Source organism: Calidris pugnax, unplaced genomic scaffold (genome assembly GCF_001431845.1).
Source record: "Calidris pugnax isolate Ruff unplaced genomic scaffold, ASM143184v1 scaffold1, whole genome shotgun sequence".
NCBI lineage: Eukaryota > Metazoa > Chordata > Aves > Charadriiformes > Scolopacidae > Calidris > Calidris pugnax.
This window is the reverse complement of record NW_015090800.1, coordinates 1584713-1604376: the sequence shown is the minus strand read 5'-3', so window position 1 is coordinate 1604376 and position 19664 is coordinate 1584713. Positions and strand designations below refer to the sequence as shown.

Here is a 19664-nt window from a genome sequence, read left to right as displayed (position 1 = left end):
ACTTGGGAGAAATATAAAAAGATAGAAATACTTATTTCGGGACCTTGCTGTAGTAAGACTGAGACAGTCACTTACAGTAAACTGCTTTTGATGTGCCAGTGAGAGCTCCATCTATAAGCTTTTCTTTCTTTCTAATACATTGTTTTTGAACTTGGCTTCTGTGACTGTTTTAACACTTACAGAAAAGTACCCTAGGCCTGTTGAAACACCTTGCCTGTAGCTTTCAAAATCCTTCTCGGTGTAGCCTCTTGCTCACAGTGGTTGATTTTTTTTATATTTTTTTTTTCAGTCTTTGTCCAATTCTCATGCCCATTCATTCTTCTCAGAGTGGGGCAGTTAGCGATGACTACAATGAGTACCTTTCCCTCTACACACCACTTTAGAAGCTTTCTCCTCTTTTTTAGCCTCTTCTTTCTACACAGCACACAATGTAACAGTGATTTAAAGATGTTTGTGGCTTTGAATGTCTCTGCAGTGATGCATAGACAGAGATCTAAGGTAATTTTTTTTCTGGAGTGCCCTAAATATATTTCAGTAGCACCAAGACATCTGAATTTCGATCGAGCCTTTACAATTACACTTAATTTTTATTTGGACTCCATAGCCCTCTGGGCAATAGATGGATATGTTCAAGCCACACAAGTTTCTGCATTAGCATCCATCTCTGAGCTATAGCTCTTTCCTCAGCTTGAAACATCTTCATCTACTTCTGCATATGGTGGCAATCACCATGTAAAACAAAACAAAACAATCTGATGCATGTATGAATTTACTATGATTGAAAGACCTTGACTTCCATTGAACATTTAAGGCGAGAGGCTTAAAACACCAGAAAATAGGCTGGACTGGGTTAGAGGCTTTTTCCATCTTGTCAGAAAAAAAATTCAGATCAATCTGTTCAAAAATGAAAAAAAAAAAAAGAGAGCCTTCTTCTGTGGCATAGTGATTAGAGCACTTAACTTTAAGGAAGGAAAGAAACATGAATCAAATCTCTGCTCTGAAGATTTCTTGGGCATTTTACTCAATGACTTTTCTTTCATTAAGTTGATCTGGAGAAGAGCACATCACAGAGTCTTCCATTGTGAGTGTCTTTGAAAAAACAAAAAAGCATAATGTCTGTTTTGAGTATTTCTACCATCTTAGTGCTTAGGGTGAAATAGATAGAGGGATTATCTTGTCTGAGAATCTAATTTGAGATGAAGAGTTAAGGTGTCCTCATCCCCAGCAAGCTGATATATGCTGAGTACATGCAGAAGCAGAACATTAGGCACGATAACTTAATTGGGAAACACTTGGGCACCTTGGGAGGTAAATGGGATACGTGAGAATCCTGTTCTTGAGAACCTGTGAGATTTTCTTTAAGTCCCAAAGGAATGATTTATGGAAGATCTGAAAGCCCTCGGCTCCCTGTGATACTGATTTTTTAAATGTATGCCAACAGAGCAAGCATGTTGATTTTCATTAGGAAGATCTTGAAGTCACTCAACAATTTTGGAGATTTTACTGAAAAATGGCTCCATTCTGTCATGGTATACACAGTCAGCACAATGAAGGGGATAGAGGGTTACTTTCCTTTCATCTGGTGTATAATTGTACAGATCATTTCTGAAATGACCCTTCAAAGCAGAAATAAAAGTTGAGTTGCTGGGGAGGAATGATTTAGGAATAACATGTTCAACACCCCCTAATCTGATAACTGTGTCATTTACAATTATAGTAATTACTAACACAAAGAAGCCTAAATGCTTTTTCCTTTTTTAGCCAACCACAAGTCCACAGAATTATTCATTTACCATGATTTCAATCATTTACCATTATTTCAATTGATGGACTGATTTAAAAGTAAGGATAGCCCTGAGATTCCTTCTGAAATGTGAAACTTGAAAATATCTGAGCATCAACCAGCCTACTTTTCCTTTTCTTTAAAAGATCATGAATATTTTTTGGTAAAATACCTCTCAGGGTTACTTACCTACCTGATACTTAAAAAGTAAAACTGTCAGGTGATTCTTAATAGGTAACTCTATCAGTTAGTTGAAATAATTGAGAAGCAACAGCGGGACTTTAAGAAGCTGTTTCTTGCTCCACAAGAAATTTAAAAGTTAATAATTGTTTTAATTTGACTCACCAATTTTGTGGAAAACATTAGTAAACTGAACGATGAATCTAACATCACTCCCCTTGCACGAGGAGTGCAACCAGACTTCAAGACTTAGGTCAGTAGAGTACTTCTGAACTTGAAAGTATGCACCAAGAAAAGATTTGTACCTGTAGCATCATGCTAATGTGTGAAGGGTACCTTTTATTATTGCTAACACTATTAGGGTCTTTAAATGAACAAACTCTGTAAATGTATATAAAAATTATAAAGAAATCTGACCAGGAATTGACAAAACATTTCTAACTTGGAAAATACCACTTTTTCCAAAGAAAACTTTTCACAGAAGTGAAGTTCTAAAAAAATATTAATGTTCTCATATCTAAGATTTAATTTATAGGGAAAAGGACAGAAATAAGTTCTTTGAAGAATCCAGTAGCCCTGAGGTATTTCCCTGGGTCATCAAACATCCTTGTTTAAATCCATGTCCCAGTTGGGGACTGAGCTATTCCTCTCAGGGAAACCAAAGATAAGGACAGAGAATGGTCTCTTTTTCTCTGTTAAGATGCTTGTTAAAAAAAATGTATCTTTTTTAAACACTAGAAAAAGAAAATAAACATTTTAAAAATACAGTTCTTCATTTCTGTCCCATTATATCCTTTTCTGAATAAAAACACAGGAATTCTCTTCAAGCTGGTTGTGGAGAAGGAAAAAAAATTATCAGTTTTGGATTATTCCCAGATATTACTTGGGAATCTTGACCTTTGAGTGACCTGAAGCAAAAGAACACTTTAAAAATAAAGACAGAATTTACTCCTCTCTGTAAATTTCATATCTCTTTTCTCTTCCAAAATGGTTACTGTCATGGTATGGTTGCTTCTCTCCTTCCTAGTTTCTTTCTTTATTTTGTTATTTTAACATCTAGTATACATTATCTGTTTCAATAAGTATGAAGAGTTTCTAATGCTTTTGGGCAAGACCATGTCAATGTCCCTTGCCAGATCAAAGGGCTGTGTCTATTTCCTGAGATTTTAACACCCCAGTTCTTCTCTAAAAAAATACTAACTAAGCAGAGTGTATGAGAAATATATAAAAAAAGTTGAAGCAAACCCAATTGTTTAAATAAAGCATATTACTTAATATTTAGCATTTCTTATTGCAATCTCCTCTTCATACATTGCCCATGTTGAAACCACACAATATCTAAAATGTTCTCAAGATTTTGCCCAGTGTAATTTTCTTTTTTATTTATTGTTGTTCTTAAAGACTTGTCAGGGAACAGATGTTTAGTAAATTTGAAATTTGCTTTATTTACATTATTTCCTCAATTTCAGTAATATCTCTCACTGTTCCCACAGTTGTCTTAGTGTTCTGATTCATAACATGAGTAGCTGGTGGATATACAGGGCAGGCACCATACTCGTTATCAAATGTATTTTGGGATTACTTCTTATCAACTTTGCATGTTCCTGTACGAATAGTCTCACCCTTTACAAAACTGACTTTCTGCAATTTTTCTCCAAACTTTGCCTAAAGGAGGTTGTTTACCTTAAAATTATTGCTTGTACACTAATTTTGTAACTTTGTTTTGGGGCGAAAATTAGGAAAGAATCCTTGACTCTTTCATGATCATCATGATAACTGCAAATTTATTTAAAAAGTCTGAAATAAGCACATAATTTTGTATTTGGTATATTCAGCACCTTCAAATTTCTGGAAGTTCTTTAAACTAGAAACTGGGAGGGTGGAAGATGTGGTTCTTATAAATGTCTGTAGGACATTTAGCATAACTTTGCAGTTGAAATTTGTATCTTTAATTTGAATTTTCTAAAATGCTGTAGTATTTGTAATTATAATAACGTAGTAATTTCACGGTATCATTCCAATGCAGAATTAAGAGTGCTCAGGCCATGAGATATGGGGGGTTTATAGCTTAGCAGCTTTGGATTTCCTTTAAATTTACCCTCTGCTCTGAACTTCTGAGGCTTATGATGTCAGGTTTGGGGATAATTTCGTTATTTTTACACCATATTTTATCCTCATTTTCCTGGTATATCCAGTCTAAGCAGTAACTCTAATGTTATATACATTTGGGAATGAACACAGTAATAAGGATTGTTGCTGCCAACTTCTCTTGTAGGTGAGCCTCCACATTCACATTTCTCATCCTTATCAGGTAGTTGACTTCAGATAGTGGCCCTAAATCAAGTCCCGTAAGGCCCTTGATGGTGCATCTGTATCAAGAAGTCTTATTAGACACAAAAAGCAGTTCAAAAAGTGTTTGCAAGCCCGTGTGCCAACTTTCCATTCCTTCACATCAGAAAAATGTGTTTATCTCCTGGGCTGAGTAGTTTAGTGATCCAGAGCTAATGAACAAATCAGGAATCCATCATTTGGGGCAATTTGGGAGTTGCGATGTCCCCCACCATGCCCATTGCTCTGACTTCAATGATTCTAACAACACAATTTATTTTGAACAGGTATTTCCAAATCAGGCACAGCAAGCAACAAAAAATTTCCTGTCGCTGGGTGTGGTGAGGGAAGTCTGCCACGTGACTTCGGGACACAAGGTTGACTTTATTACCTTAGGGTAGCTTGAGCTATCCTTAAATAGCAGTGTCCTCTTCTGCTGTGATAAGATGGAAAAATTATTTTAGCTCGGGTAATAAACGATAGCTGGGAACCTGTGTAATTCCAGGGGTTTCCATCTGCCCTGGTTTTGCAGGAACATATGAATATATAAGGATGGTAGGCACATCCTTTTACTGTTTTGTTCACCTGCCTGGCCCTCTTGTTCCCTTTGTGTGTCCAAATGCAGGCTTGGTTGCAAATAATGTTAGCTGTGCAGTGCATACAGTGTCCTGATGGTTGCTAAGGAAAGCTATACCTCAAAAATACACACCGTATTTTGCAGTTGTTGAACTTTTTAAAAGTTTTTTTAAAATGCTTCCTGTGTTTACAGACTAGCCTTAGTCCAAAGAGTGACTTACTGATGGAAGATACATAAGTTCCTCACTTATTTGTGAATGTACAAATTAGGCTGCTCTGTACACAAGGTGTAAATATGTGCTAGCTTTTACAATTAATTAATTTTTTCTTAGGAGATGTCTACTGTGTACTGTCAAAGGGGTTTGGTGTCTGTGATTCTACTCACAGTCCTGTAATTTGCTTTAACATGTGAAATGATGTCAGCCCAGCAAAGATACATTGCTTTCCTTGCTGTTTCTCTAGTTGAGAACTCTGAAAAACCCACCTGCTGATTCTTCCTTATCTTCCCGGACAGTATTTAGCAACATCTGCATTGGGTGCAAATGAGTTGAAATAATGAACTCAGGAAATGTCTCAATTAAACACATCTACAGTGCTTCCCTGCTCTGTGCTACTTCTTGTATTTGCCTATGCATTTTTCCAGGTTTCCTGGGAAAAAAATCCACTGTATGGATACTTTTGAAAGCCCTCCATTGTTTTAGAGCACAGTATGAAAGAGATTAGCAGTAATGAGAGCTGAAAAGGATAATTTGGTCTCCACGTTCATTCAGTTCTCAGCTACTCCTCTTTCCTCTAACAAAAGTGCCAATTAGTTCAAATTATGATGTAAACCACTGTCCACAAACAAGTGGTTGAAGAGATGCAACTCATTTATTAAAGGTCATCCGAGTACACATCACAGAAAAACAACTCTGAACCACCACTGATCGCTTCCAGATTCACATCACTGACCTAAATGTGAAAGACTTCACGTCACACAAATGCCTTGTCCCCAAGTGCTATCTTGATCACATCACAGCTCCTTTTTCTGCCTCCAGTCCCCTGCAAATACACCTACAGCTGCAGAGGAAACTTCAGAAGACGGTTTTGTCTTTAATCCTCCTGAGCTGTGTTCTCACAATCAAATAAAATGTTTGCACTAAAAACGTGAATAGCTTGAGAAGTGAAAAAGAAAAATTACCCCTGAATTAGGTTTACGCTGAGTGTTGACTATAAAAATTACTTTGCAGGAGTTTCTTATTTCTTCTTCAGACGACTTTGCAAACTGAAATAAATTGTTGCTGTTCAAAAGGTACCTTTTTTTACAGCAATGTTGTAAATTCATGCTGGGATCAAAAAGTCAGTGTAGATTCTCTTGTACCACTAACATCCTCATCTCAGGTAATGCTCACATCTCATCTTCCTGACTGGCTTTTTCTGTTGCAACGGGCAGAAGAGAATCTAGCTCATTCTCTCAGTTGTACTGACTGACCAATGCTTGGAACCATCAAAACAAAAATTCTTTTTTATTAAAAGAAGAGTTGTTGAACGTAATCAAATTTCTACCTCAGTAACCATTCAGATGTGAATAAATTAAAGGGTAAGTCCAGTGTACTATATCTTCCTTTATTCAAGTACTGCATTCTTAATTAGAGTAGATTAGCTAAGATTAGAATATTCTGATTTTATTCAAGTTCTCTAGACTGAATTGTGTTGAGCTGCCAAATCATGCTGGTTTTCTTATCTGCAGACCACATGCATGCCTGTTTCTGATAAGACTTTCTTGTACATGTAGTCTCAGATTGGTACTTCAGACTATATTCTTTCATCTGTCCAGAAACCATATGCAACACGTGCCGTACAAGCTGTCCCTCTCAAACTCCTCCCAGTGTTTTGGAGACTCTTATATCATAGTCATGCCTTCCTGCAATCTACACGTTAAATCAGCAAGGATGCTTCATGGTTGCAGTAGGTTGCCATGAGTTTCTTGGTTTTGTGGAATAAATATGTGCTGTCCTCCATCTCATATAGTGTGTTGATGCTTCACAATCAACATATTCATCCTCCAAATTAAGTCTTGAGTGTGCAATGTGGTGGCATCGTTTTACACCTGGCTTAAATGGCAACCCCTGCCACAAAAGAAGTCAGTGGTGAAGTGCAGAGCTGACCTGGAACGTCTTGGCAGCTTGATTTGTGTCGTGATCCCTGCAACTGCACAGGTACCACTACCAGCAGCGAGGCCATCAGTGTACAACCTCTGCTGATCTAGGCCAGATTGGTACTAGTCATGTCAAGATAAAAGGTTTTTTCTCTTTTTGACTGTCTTTTAAGCTACCCATGGCTTAGTTCCATGGTTCCACCTACCAAGTTCCATGGTTTTTGGTGTAATTTCAATAAATTGCAGTACTTCTCTTTGTTGCAGGAGGCTCATTCACGGGACGGTGCTGCTTAGCGTGACGTTGTCCAGCACCCTTGCAACAACCATGATTGCCCCAGCCATCTGCAGTACTGACACGCCAACCGCGGTGACGCTGCAGGTAAGAAAGCCAGAAAGCAAAGGAAAGGGTTGTTTTCGAACAAAGTGCAAGAAAATGGATTGTTCCTGCAGCTCATCAAGACCACGCGTGTTAAAAACCCTATTTTTGTTCCTATTTTTGATCCATCTTAATGGATGGAAGTGTATAATTCTGCACGGTGGCAAATATGTATGATACTTTTCATATCGAATACCACCTCTGAGGACCAGAGAAGGTTTTTCCAGGGTAATTTTTGTTGTTATAATTTGGGTTCCAAAATTACTTTTTGACACAAATAAATGACTTCGGTACCTGATTTACAGCTGCCTTTTTTCAAATCTGAACTTTTCTCCTGGGTACTATTGAATTGCTATTGTTATAAATGGAACATAGAGCTTGCAATTAGACTGAGTAGCATAAAGGATTCGTAAAGGAAGTGGCTACAAGCAAGTTGTCAATAGGCATCAGCAGAGCTCTCCCTTGATGACCACATGCTGAGCACCCACTCATTCTGGGCAGAATGGTGCTCCCAGTATTGAAAATGCATTAGGGCAGCATGTTAGTTTTGTCACCTTTCCAGGTTAAATCAGCAACTGGATACTTCAAGGGCAAAACAAATTGTTTTCTGTATTATAAAGCTGAACGGCTATTAGCAAATGACATGTAAAAGTAGATAATACAGATAAATGAGGCTGCCCTAAAAATGCCCTGTTTTTAATAGACAAGTAAATAGGGATTTTCTAGTCTGAGGAGTTCAATCAAAGACAACGCCTTAAAATAGCTCCCCCATTAATAACAAAGGGAAGTTGAGGCAGCAAATGGCTATTAATTTATAATCTTTCTCTGCTGAAAGAAACAGAATAGGAGGATCTCTCATCCTGCTCCTTCTCCCTCCCTGTTTTCAGTTATTCCCATGCGTGTGACGGTATCATGATCTGTGAACATGCTGGGAATGTCATAACGATAGTTTTTCTGATGTGTCTGACAAGACCCTTAGGTTTTGTAGGGAATAATTTGGCTAACCTTTAGAAGAATGATGCATATCAAATACACATATTTTAAAAATAGATATGGAGATTACGGTGTGCATTAATAAACCGAAATGGGACATTCAGATTGAGCTGAATTTTGAAGAATTTTCAGCTGAGTCTGTAGTCAAATTATCAAGCAATTCAAGCTTTGTAATTTTGGTTAAATGTTTTCTTTTTCTGTGTCTTAAAAATACTATCCTAAATTTCTGACCCCCAAATGTAAATGTAAAGAATGAAAAATTGGTAGATTGAATAATTTTGCTAACCTTTAGAAGAATGATGCATATCAAATACACATATTTTAAAAATAGATACGGCGATTACGGTGTGCATTAATAAACCAAAATGGGACATTCAGATTAAGCTGAATTTTGAAGAATTTTCAGCTGAGTCTGTAGTCAGATTATCAAGCAATTCAAGCTTTGTAATTTTGGTTAAATGTTTTCTATTTCTGTGTCTTAAAAATATTATCCTAAATTTCTGACCCCCATGTGTAAGTGTAAAGAATGAAAAATTGGCGGATGTTGCATAATAGATATGAAATTCAACATCCAGAAGTGAAATCAGAAATCCGATTTCCACCTTTTACACTGGCAAACTACACATCAGAATTATCCCTACTTTTTCCTGGCAAACTACACATCAGAATTATCCCTACCTTTTCAGAAAAAAAAAAAACCAAAACCAAACCCAAAAAACTCTACATTAATGGAAGCTTTCCGATTAAGAACCATCTAATTTAAAAATAGGAAAGGAAGAAAAAAGGAAAAAAAATACTTCGGCTGTGAGTTCATGTGTTTCTAATGAAATTGAAATACAGCGGATTAATTTCTCCCAGGAAAGTCAGTGACACTGATTTTCGTGGGCTGAGTTTATCACAAAGGTATTTAAGTAATATATTACATGCACTGAACATCCTCAAAGAATTATCCCCTTTTCTTTCTGTCATATTTTGTGAACTTTCTGTACAAATCCAAGGTAATATTTATTGAATACATAATGCTACCCAAAAAACTCTACATTAATGGAAGCTTTCCGATTAAGAACCATCTAATTTAAAAATAGGAAAGGAAGTCAATAGGCATCAGCAGAGCTCTCCCTTGATGACCACATGCTGAGCACCCACTCATTCTGGGCAGAATGGTGCTCCCAGTATTGAAAATGCATTAGGGCAGCATGTTAGTTTTGTCACCTTTCCAGGTTAAATCAGCAACTGGATACTTCAAGGGCAAAACAAATTGTTTTCTGTATTATAAAGCTGAACGGCTATTAGCAAATGACATGTAAAAGTAGATAATACAGATAAATGAGGCTGCCCTAAAAATGCCCTGTTTTTAATAGACAAGTAAATAGGGATTTTCTAGTCTGAGGAGTTCAATCAAAGACAACGCCTTAAAATAGCTCCCCCATTAATAACAAAGGGAAGTTGAGGCAGCAAATGGCTATTAATTTATAATCTTTCTCTGCTGAAAGAAACAGAATAGGAGGATCTCTCATCCTGCTCCTTCTCCCTCCCTGTTTTCAGTTATTCCCATGCGTGTGACGGTATCATGATCTGTGAACATGCTGGGAATGTCATAACGATAGTTTTTCTGATGTGTCTGACAAGACCCTTAGGTTTTGTAGGGAATAATTTGGCTAACCTTTAGAAGAATGATGCATATCAAATACACATATTTTAAAAATAGATATGGAGATTACGGTGTGCATTAATAAACCGAAATGGGACATTCAGATTGAGCTGAATTTTGAAGAATTTTCAGCTGAGTCTGTAGTCAAATTATCAAGCAATTCAAGCTTTGTAATTTTGGTTAAATGTTTTCTTTTTCTGTGTCTTAAAAATACTATCCTAAATTTCTGACCCCCAAATGTAAATGTAAAGAATGAAAAATTGGTAGATTTTGCATAATAGATATGAAATTCAACATCCAGAAGTGAAATCAGAAATCTGATTTCCACCTTTTACACTGGCAAACTACACATCAGAATTATCCCTACCTTTTCAGAAAAAAAAAAAACCAAAACCAAACCCAAAAAACTCTACATTAATGGAAGCTTTCCGATTAAGAACCATCTAATTTAAAAATAGGAAAGGAAGAAAAAAGGAAAAAAAATACTTCGGCTGTGAGTTCATGTGTTTCTAATAAAATTGAAATACAGAGGATTAATTTCTCCCAGGAAAGTCAGTGACACTGATTTTCGTGGGCTGAGTTTATCACAAAGGTATTTAAGTAATATATTACATGCACTGAACATCCTCAAAGAATTATCCCCTTTTCTTTCTGTCATATTTTGTGAACTTTCTGTACAAATCCAAGGTAATATTTATTGAATACATAATGCTAAAAGGACTTTGTCTTGTTGTTTTTTTTTTCTTTCTTTTTTTTTTTTTTTTAAATAAAGATTGACTTTCCAGAAACTAGTCTGGAGTTCATTAAACCTGAACCTGAAGAAAGAAGCAGTGATCTTGAAGAGCCAATGAAAGACTGCCTGATGCATATTATGAGACTTTCGCAGACGCATTCCCTCCTGCTGTAAGTTGTGCCCAGCTGGCCCTGCTGATTCTTGGCTTGCTGTACTTATTCTGTATCGATCACAATTAAATGTTTCCTATTCTTTAAAAACAAAATTTTCCTCTGAAGGAGCCTAGCTAGATTGATCTGAGAAGTAACGCCTCTAAATGAGAGAATAGATCACAGCAAAGCCTAAATAAGCCCCTGGAGGTGGCAGTGTATTTTACCAGTTTAGAAAAGGATTGATTTTGCCTTTCTATTACTATATCTTTTCCTGTCCTTGGAGCGAAAAACTAATTTTTGATTCAAACTGCAAGATTTTCCGGTGGTGCAATAAGTCTGCATCGGTATTAGCAAGAAAACCTTTGGGTTCTATGAAAATCAGCCTTCTTTAGTAATAATGCACTCAGACTTCAGCCACGGTACTTGAATGGCACATAATCATTAAATAAACCTGCATCAAGTAATAGGCCAGGAAAGAAGTATGGAAAGTTTAGCTTTCACAGAAGGTGAATAAAGACAAAGTGAAAGAAAACACAGTGTGTATACTGGGGCGGATTAGTATGCTCAGCTATATGTACGTTATGCTATCAATTAGGATTATGTACTGTATCAAATAATTTTAGATATAGTCAGAGTGGAATTGGGAACACAAGTGCTTACAGAGAGACTTTATAGCAGTCACAGTTAATTGGGTGAATTAATCCTCCATCAAAGGCCAAAAGGTCCATTAGTTGGACAATAACTAAATAACTTAAAGCCAGTTCAGCCCCCTCGGTGTGGTAAGCTGTTAAGAAGACTTTTCTGCGCTGATTTCTATGTTGGTTGTTTGGATTTTTTTAAATTAACTTATTTTTAAAAAGATGAACTTGCAGTTGTATTTGATGTTTACTTCATATTTCAAAAAGACAGGATGAAATGTAAAATCATCTTTATTTACCATGAGGTCTCTGATTTGATTCTTTTTTAATTTTATTTTTGATTATGAGAGGGAGATGAGTATTTTATAGGAAATAGTCACTGTGGCCGGGTACTGGCAAGTTGCTAGCAGGACTTCCACTTGAAAAAGGTGCTCCAGAAGTGATTTGGGGAACCTCAAATCGATGCATCTGAACTTTGTTCATGGTAAAATGATGGTTCTGTAAGAGGAAATAAGATCATTAAGCATTTAGTGAAGTATGTAGTTATTTGTCTGGAAAGAGACAGTGTGTCTTCTGTGAATAGCAATCCTGCCTCATCAACCTGTTGCTGCCTAGAAGATTGTCAGTGGGTACATGGATATTGAGGATTTGGTGGATGTTCAAAAAACTTTGGTGAGGTTCCACATCAAAATTTTAAAGAAATGAAGTTGTCATGGATTTAGAGGAAAACTGGTGAAAGGCAAAGATTGTATGTTTAATGGTGGCTTTTCAGAATGGAATAATCAGCAGTAGGATCTTTCAGTGCTCCAGTTTGGGAGGATTTTTATTCAGTATCTTAACCAATGACAAGGAGAAGGAAATGGATGGGGAAATCTCCAGCTTTGCAGATGGTACTAAGCCTGCCAGATTGTCAAACACCCTACCATGGAGGGGAGATCCAGAAGGACCTTACAAAACTGCACATAAACATGGCAGATGAGCTTCAGTGTGGATAAATTTTAGGGAATATATTTAAGGAAAAGTTATCTAAGCATCTGTAACGTGACGCTGAACTCAGAACTGGCAGTTACAATGCAGGAAATGGATCTTGACATTACTGCTGATCTTTCCCTGAACTCACGAGTATCATGAGTAGCTGCAGCCAAAAGTGCCAACAAAATATTGGGCATTGTCATGAAGGGTGTTGAGAAGTCTCTGAACTAGGAACATTGAGTGAAACAAGTAGGAGATCAATTGTCGACAAATGGAAGAAAGTATTCCCTAAGGCAGCAGTAAACATTTAAAATCTGCCATCACAAAGCTGTGGAGGTAGACAATATAATCAAATTCATGAAGACTATACACAAAATCATGGATAACAGGTTCATAGATAAGTATTATAAGACCAAGCCAGTGTAGACCCTGTAACCTCCCTAATATAACGATTTTGGATTCTGTGAGAATATGAAGGGAAGAGACCACTGAAAGTCACCAGGCTGGAGTTAAGGCTTTGATAAGTTCAATAACAGATTCTTGGAGAAAAGAGAATAGGGTTTTTTTTCCACAATTGGTTGGTTTTGGTTGTTTTATCTTATGGTCTACTCAATGAATCATCAAGGTGAAGGATAGCATGCTTGAGGTTTGAATGCAGGAATTCCATTTTTAAGTGCTTTCTGATCAAGAGCAATTTGTCATCATCTAATTTTTGTTGTATCTGTATCAGAGGAATTATTTTTACCTTCCTCAGTCATGATAGAGTTTTATTTTAAAAGTTTGTAACAACATATTAGTATCCAAACATAATATTACCATGGTATAGTCGAAAGAAAGTCTCTTCCTTCCTTTTTTTTTTTTTTTTCAACTTAATTACAGCAGAGGGGGATTAGTCAGGGTAAGTCTCCAGGGAGCTATATACAAACCTGAAGAATATGGTTTAGTGGGTTGGGGTTTTTTGTTGTTTGTTTGTTTGTTTTTAATTTTTCCTTTCTTTTTTTTTTTTTTTTTGTCAAGAAAAAGAGGGTGATCTAGGTAGCTTTTCAGTGGCAATATGTCTGTATGATGATGCTTCAGGCTTACAAGCCTCAAATATGATTTTGAAATAAATGGGTACCTGGGGTTAGAAGATGAAAGAAACCTCAGGCTGTTCACATCCTTCTGTTCATTCTACTGAAAGCAGAGGGAGTATGTGAATGGATAGAAAATGTTCTTAACCCTATGGTAGAAAAAGAAGAAACAACGGTTAAAAACAGACAACAGCATGGTTGTCCTTGTTATAGGCTGTTGAATCCAGTAGCGTTATGAATGGAAGGCTGCTGTGGCTCCATGTCCCCACGTTCAGCCATTAGGGAGGTGGAGCACATATTCCTGATAGGAATATCAACACAGAATCACAGAATCTTCTAGGTTGGAAGGGACCTTAAAGATCATCTTGTCCAACCGTCAACCTAACTGACAAAAATAGACACCCGCACAACAAACAAGGAGCATCATCACTAAACCATACCTCCCAGCACTACATCAATCCTGCTTTTGAACACCTCCAGGGATGGGGCCTCAACCACCTCCCTGGGCAGCCCATTCCAATGCCTGATAACCCTTTCTGTGAAAAAATTTTTCCTAATATCCAGCCTGAACCTCCCCTGGCGCAACTTGAGGCCATTTCCTCTTGTCCTGTCGCCTGTGACTTGAGAGAAGAGACCGACCCCCATCTCTCTACACCCTCCTTTCAGGGAGTTGTAGAGAGCAATAAGGTCAACAAATCAACACAGGCAGAAAGCAGTACCTTACCAGAACACACCAACACGTAGCACTGCCACAAAATGAAGAGCACAGACAGCCCGATTCTGTTCCTCCTCTCTGCCTGGTCAGGATCAAAGTCCACTGGTGGAATACGTATACATACATATATTTATATATATAGTATCAAAATATTAATTGCTCCAATAGCTGGGCTCAGATAGTCAATCCTGTAGCTGGCCCCAGATCTCCCTGCTCTCCCCAGATGCTGACACCCAGACATGTGAGCCCCAGAGATTCACAACCACACTCCATTTGCTGGTGCTTGGACCTCTTTCTGATACATGGGACGTGGGTTTCTCCAGTAACTGGTCCCGACATATGGTCTTCCCAATCTTGGACCCTGTCTCTCTGGTAGCTGACTCAGATCAGTGGTCCCCATAGCCACCATCTCTTGGATGTTGATTAGTGAGGGGATCAATGGGCCTGAAGGAAATTAACTTCACCATATGGCTCTTGTGTTCCTCACAGCCCTACACTGTGCGGTCTTTGGCGTCGTCACCAGACCAGGCAAGAAAAGGGGCACCAAGAGTATTCATTAGTTGCTGCCAGCCAGTTCAGATGTAAGCCTTTGATTCCTTTTAGGATTACTGTGTTTGAAATACAAACCCGAGAAAACTAGCCATCTGAGATAGTAGCTGCTCTTCAAACACGAGACGGCCTGCTAGTGTGAGGTGGTTCCCAGTGTAAAGATCAGAGACTGGTTTGAAGCCCGGAAGATGACAGTCTTGTCACTGCTATCTTTCTTTCTTTTCCTTCATCGCTTTCTTTCTACCTTACTTTTTCCTCTCTTTCAGCTTCCCTTTTCCTTTTCTCCACTTACCTGGCGAGAATCTAGTTTGCCTACCAGTTGTCATGTGAGAGCCGTTGCTGTGAGTTGTGATTTAGAAAAGCTACTTCCAGCTGGGTGAACAGTAGAACAGGTCTAAAAAAGTGCAGTGATGTTGCAGAATTTGCTAGTCTGTCCACAAGAAAGAAACTTGCAAGTGAGAATCAGTGCCAGGGGGCAGAAATCTGCTTTTGCTAGATTTGCTGCTCTTTCTTCTTTTTGCCTTTTGTCGTCTTCTGGTTTAGTGCAGAACGTGAACAACAAAGAAGCATTTAAACTCATTTTTTTGCCATTTCACCGACAAAAAAGGTAATAATTAAGACTAGCTAACAAAGCTATCACAGAAGCTTTACTTCATTTCGCAAAAGGGATTAATGAAAACTTTTCAACTGTAACTAGCGAATTATTTACAGTTTAAGATACTTTACTTTTATTTGTATTGAATAGCAGGCTATATATTTTAATATAGCTGTTACATGGAGGGAAATTTAGATACAACTCTTTCTAAAAAAAAACAAACCCACAAACTGCATTTTTATCAATAAAGAGCTTTTATTAGCATCTTATCCCCACTGAGCCAAAGAAATGTCCTTATTAGCATAATAATCCTCACATGCTGTATGTATGCAAAATACTTTTACCATTCATCTATTACATGTATATATAAACTTTTGTTACAACTAAGAAACTTAAAATGAAAACCTGAAAACCCCCCACCCTACCCGACCTTTAATTCCATCTCTGATCTTTAAAACATGGAAAAAGAAAATGCCATTGCCTCTGGAGTGAAGTCAGAGGGAGAAATCTGTTATTTAGAAAACCTGATACAAGGATTGATTTCTTATCTTCCTTTGTAAGCTCAGTAGAGGCTTTAGCTGTTTTAATCTGAACAACAGATTGTCTAGTTTGGAGGATGCTGTCTGAAAGCTTAAATCCCCGTTTAAAGTCAACATATAAAAGGGGTCCTTTAGCTGAACTGTCCTGCAGAATACCATCCGAGTGCATAAGAAAACTAGGCAGGCAATAAAGTCTTAGGCCTACTTTTATCTCGTTTACTATGTGTGACTTCTTCACACAAACACAAAGACATTTACCTATCGTCACAAAAGCCATGCTGTGAATTCTGAAGCCGTTTCTTGAAATACCAAAATGGTGCTTTTCTTGAAATGATTACTGAAAGTCATGACGGAATTTGTATCCTCTTTGAACATATTTGTTCTGTTCTTCTTCTACATATATTTATGAGCTTATTCTCCTACAGGAAAGAAATAAACATTCACTCTTGTGACAGTAAAAAACATGCCCATCTTTGTACCACTACTGTGTTCTTAAATGCTTGGCAATTCAAAACTGCAAAGAAGAAAAGTTTTCCAGTGTATACTGAGCCAAAGGAACTCATTGCTATGAGTTGTAAAAGCCACAATCTTGACAGACAGAGCAGGGCCAAGATGTTTTGGGACATTCTTAGCCAAAAAACTATTGCAAATAGAGGAAAGAAGACTGTGGAAGGAGTGTAAACACTTGAATTTTGAGCCCTGCTTACACATCTGGATAATGAAATGCTTGATTGGAAATGAGCCATCTACTTACTGCCATTTACAAAGTTTCTCACACCTTGCTCTGAAATTTCTAGGTCCATTTAAAGTCACAGTTATGTTAATGTTATTAAATAGATGGATCAACAATCTGGTCAAGTATGACCAAGAAATATGATGTTCCTCTTTGTTTCAGTAATGATTTGTATGAACTACAGATCAGTTTGCACTCTCCAAGCTTGCTGTTGAAGGTTCTGATATCAAATTAAGGAGATGAGAGACAAGCTCAGGATATGGGGAATTTCTTTTTCTGTTTTCTGATGGTGTCAAAACCTAGTATTTAATATGCAAACTCATATTAATAGGCAAAGGCATCGAAATTGATGACAAATCAGAGGATATATAGCAAAAAAATATTCCGAGGCATTTCTCACTGTGGTGAAATGTGGTGTGATGACTGACCATTTTATCAAGATGTCATTTAGATATCTAATATCTCTATGAGGAATTTGGTATTGCATCCTTTTTTTGTGAGTACAGCGAAGCACGGCATGCTAGTCCTTGTGAACAGACATAGAAGTTGCTGGAAGCTTTCCTTCCCTTTTCCAAATTCTGTGTGTGCGTGTACAGGCGCTTCTGTTCTTGTGTATGTGCATGGATGTGCCTAAACCCTACTTGAAATGCAAATGTATTAAAAATAGACACAAAGGAAGGGCAGGAATGAAAGCTGTGGCTTAGTAGTGTTGTGTCTCTAGTTGTTAGAGTGGTTAGTTAGAGATGATGTGTAGCAGGTGGATGTAACAATAATTTATCCGGTGATAACAGCACCTTCTTTGTCTCTGTCAGCAAACCCCAGTGAAAAAAACAAACAAACAAACAAACACCACCAACAACAGAGACAGTGGAGAAGAAAAATGAGAGTGCTTGGGAAGTGAAATAACCATATAAGTGTGTCTTTTGACACTTCATTTTTATATGACCCAAGGCTGACAGATCCAGAGTATAAGTATCACTTTTCTTATAAAAGCTGGTCTGCAGAAAATGATATCCTACCCCAAGGAAAACACATATTTAGCTGAAAAGCAGTGTACTGTATGACTTGGCCCCTCTCTACAATAAAGTTTGTTGCTGCACAAAGCTCCAGGTGGTTTTAATTTCAAACTGAATTTCTAATCTTCTCTTCCAGACTCTCAGAGCAACAGAGAAGAATCTTATGGTTTTATCGTTACTACTGCAATAATCAAAATTGCTCCCTCCCTCTGGTACTGGGCAGTGCACCCAGTTGGGATCGAATGACTGTATCAGAAATGTACGCCGTGTTGAGGAGATGGAGATTTTCTAACCCTCTGGAGGCACTTGGGCTTCTGACTTTCAGGTAAGGGAAAATTAACCTAGTAGGAAAATAACAATAAACAGGATGATCACTCGCTGATTAATTCAGCACTTCAATTTGCTCGGCACAGTATCATGCTTTGGTTCACTGACTGTGCTCTCAGTTCTGTCCCGGTGCCAAAGTGAAGATATAGTTGCAGCTCTTGTGATGACCTTGAGTTGAACGTGCCAGCCCTGCCTTCAAGGCTGAGAAGGTTTTCTATTTCTCAGGATAGTGGAAAGAGTATTTCATTCCCTATAGCAGATTCAGTCAGTTCCTGGTAACAGGTGATCAGTCAAATACTCAGCACTTACATAGCACTCTCGATCCTCAAACCATCGTACAGACATGAAGTGACTAAAGGGAGATAAGGAGGACTGAAATATGCTTCCAGATTCCGTGTAAATACATGCAGTCCCACCTGTAGCCCATCTTTCTGAAGAAGATAGGGTGAAACTTTGAAGTCGGTTCCCCACACTTTGAATAAATTCTGTTGTGATGCTTTATGTTCCGCCTCCGCTTACACTGGGAGCTGGTGGTTTGTTTGAAGGCTTCTTGATGTTGGAGATAGTCTTACCTATGATGTAACAGCAGATGTCAGGGGACACAATCTGTGTCAGCAGTTACGTTTCCTCCAAAAGCTTGGGAGGTATTTTGCGTTAGGTGATCTACCTGTGAAAACATTAAAAGTGCAGATGAAATGGTTGAGCAAATTTGGTTTATCAAGTCCTTGCTTGTCCGGGTAAGCACAAGCTGCACCCGCTTATAATCTCGGTTCCATATTGTACCTTTAGAAAAAAATACCTCACCTAAAGCTTTGCTTGAGAAAAGATTTTATACGCTCACCTCCACATTACCCAAAAATAGTTATTTAATAATATAAAACTGACTATCGACTGTTATTTCCCTCTGGATGTGATTTCCTAAGAATACCTGTCTCAGGTTTATACCCAAATTATTAGCAGTTTCATGTGTTTACATACATGTCTTTTTTACATTTAGTGGGAATGACAGAAGCAAAGATCCTGAAAGATCAGGCTCTGGAGCATGTTGTTATTTGCCATCATTAAATTATTAGAATCCATTTCTAATTTATAAAAGAACCATGTAGAAAGGAGTATATGGGCCGTGTGTTGTCTTCCACCCCCCAGCCTAGCAAGAGATTTTGAGATTGTTTGTCAGAACGTGCCAGGCTTTCAGATCAGACCTTTTGTCTGGCTCGTATCAAGAATAGTGTGGCCAGCAGGAGTAGGGAAGTCATCGTGCCTCTGTACTCAGCACTGGTGAGGCCTCACCTCGAGTGCTGTGTTCAGTTTTGGGCCCCTCACTACAGGAAAGACATTGAAGTGCTGGAGCGTGTCCAGAGGAGAGCCACCAAGCTGGGGAGGGGTCTGGAGAACAAGTCCTATGAGGAGAGGCTGAGGGAACTGGGCATGTTTAGTTTGGAGAAGAGGAGGCTGAGGGGAGACCTCATTGCCCTCTACAACTCCCTGAAAGGAGGGTGTAGAGAGGCAGGTGTTGGCCTCTTCTCGAAAAGGACGAACGACAAGACCAGAGGAAATGGTCTGAAGGTGCAGCAAGCGAGATTCAGATTAGATATTATAAA

At 38.1% G+C, this 19664-nt stretch overlaps 1 protein-coding gene across 1 annotated transcript in view; it reads left to right on the top strand.

The window, feature by feature from the left end:
• Positions 1–19664, top strand: part of PIK3C2G (phosphatidylinositol-4-phosphate 3-kinase catalytic subunit type 2 gamma) — a 240142-nt gene that overhangs the window by 80970 nt on the left and 139508 nt on the right. The window contains exons 15-17 of the mRNA XM_014937275.1: positions 7269–7383; positions 10797–10927; positions 17873–18061. Coding sequence (XP_014792761.1) covers positions 7269–7383; positions 10797–10927; positions 17873–18061 — 435 coding nt within the window. The remainder of the gene's footprint in view (positions 1–7268; positions 7384–10796; positions 10928–17872; positions 18062–19664) is intronic.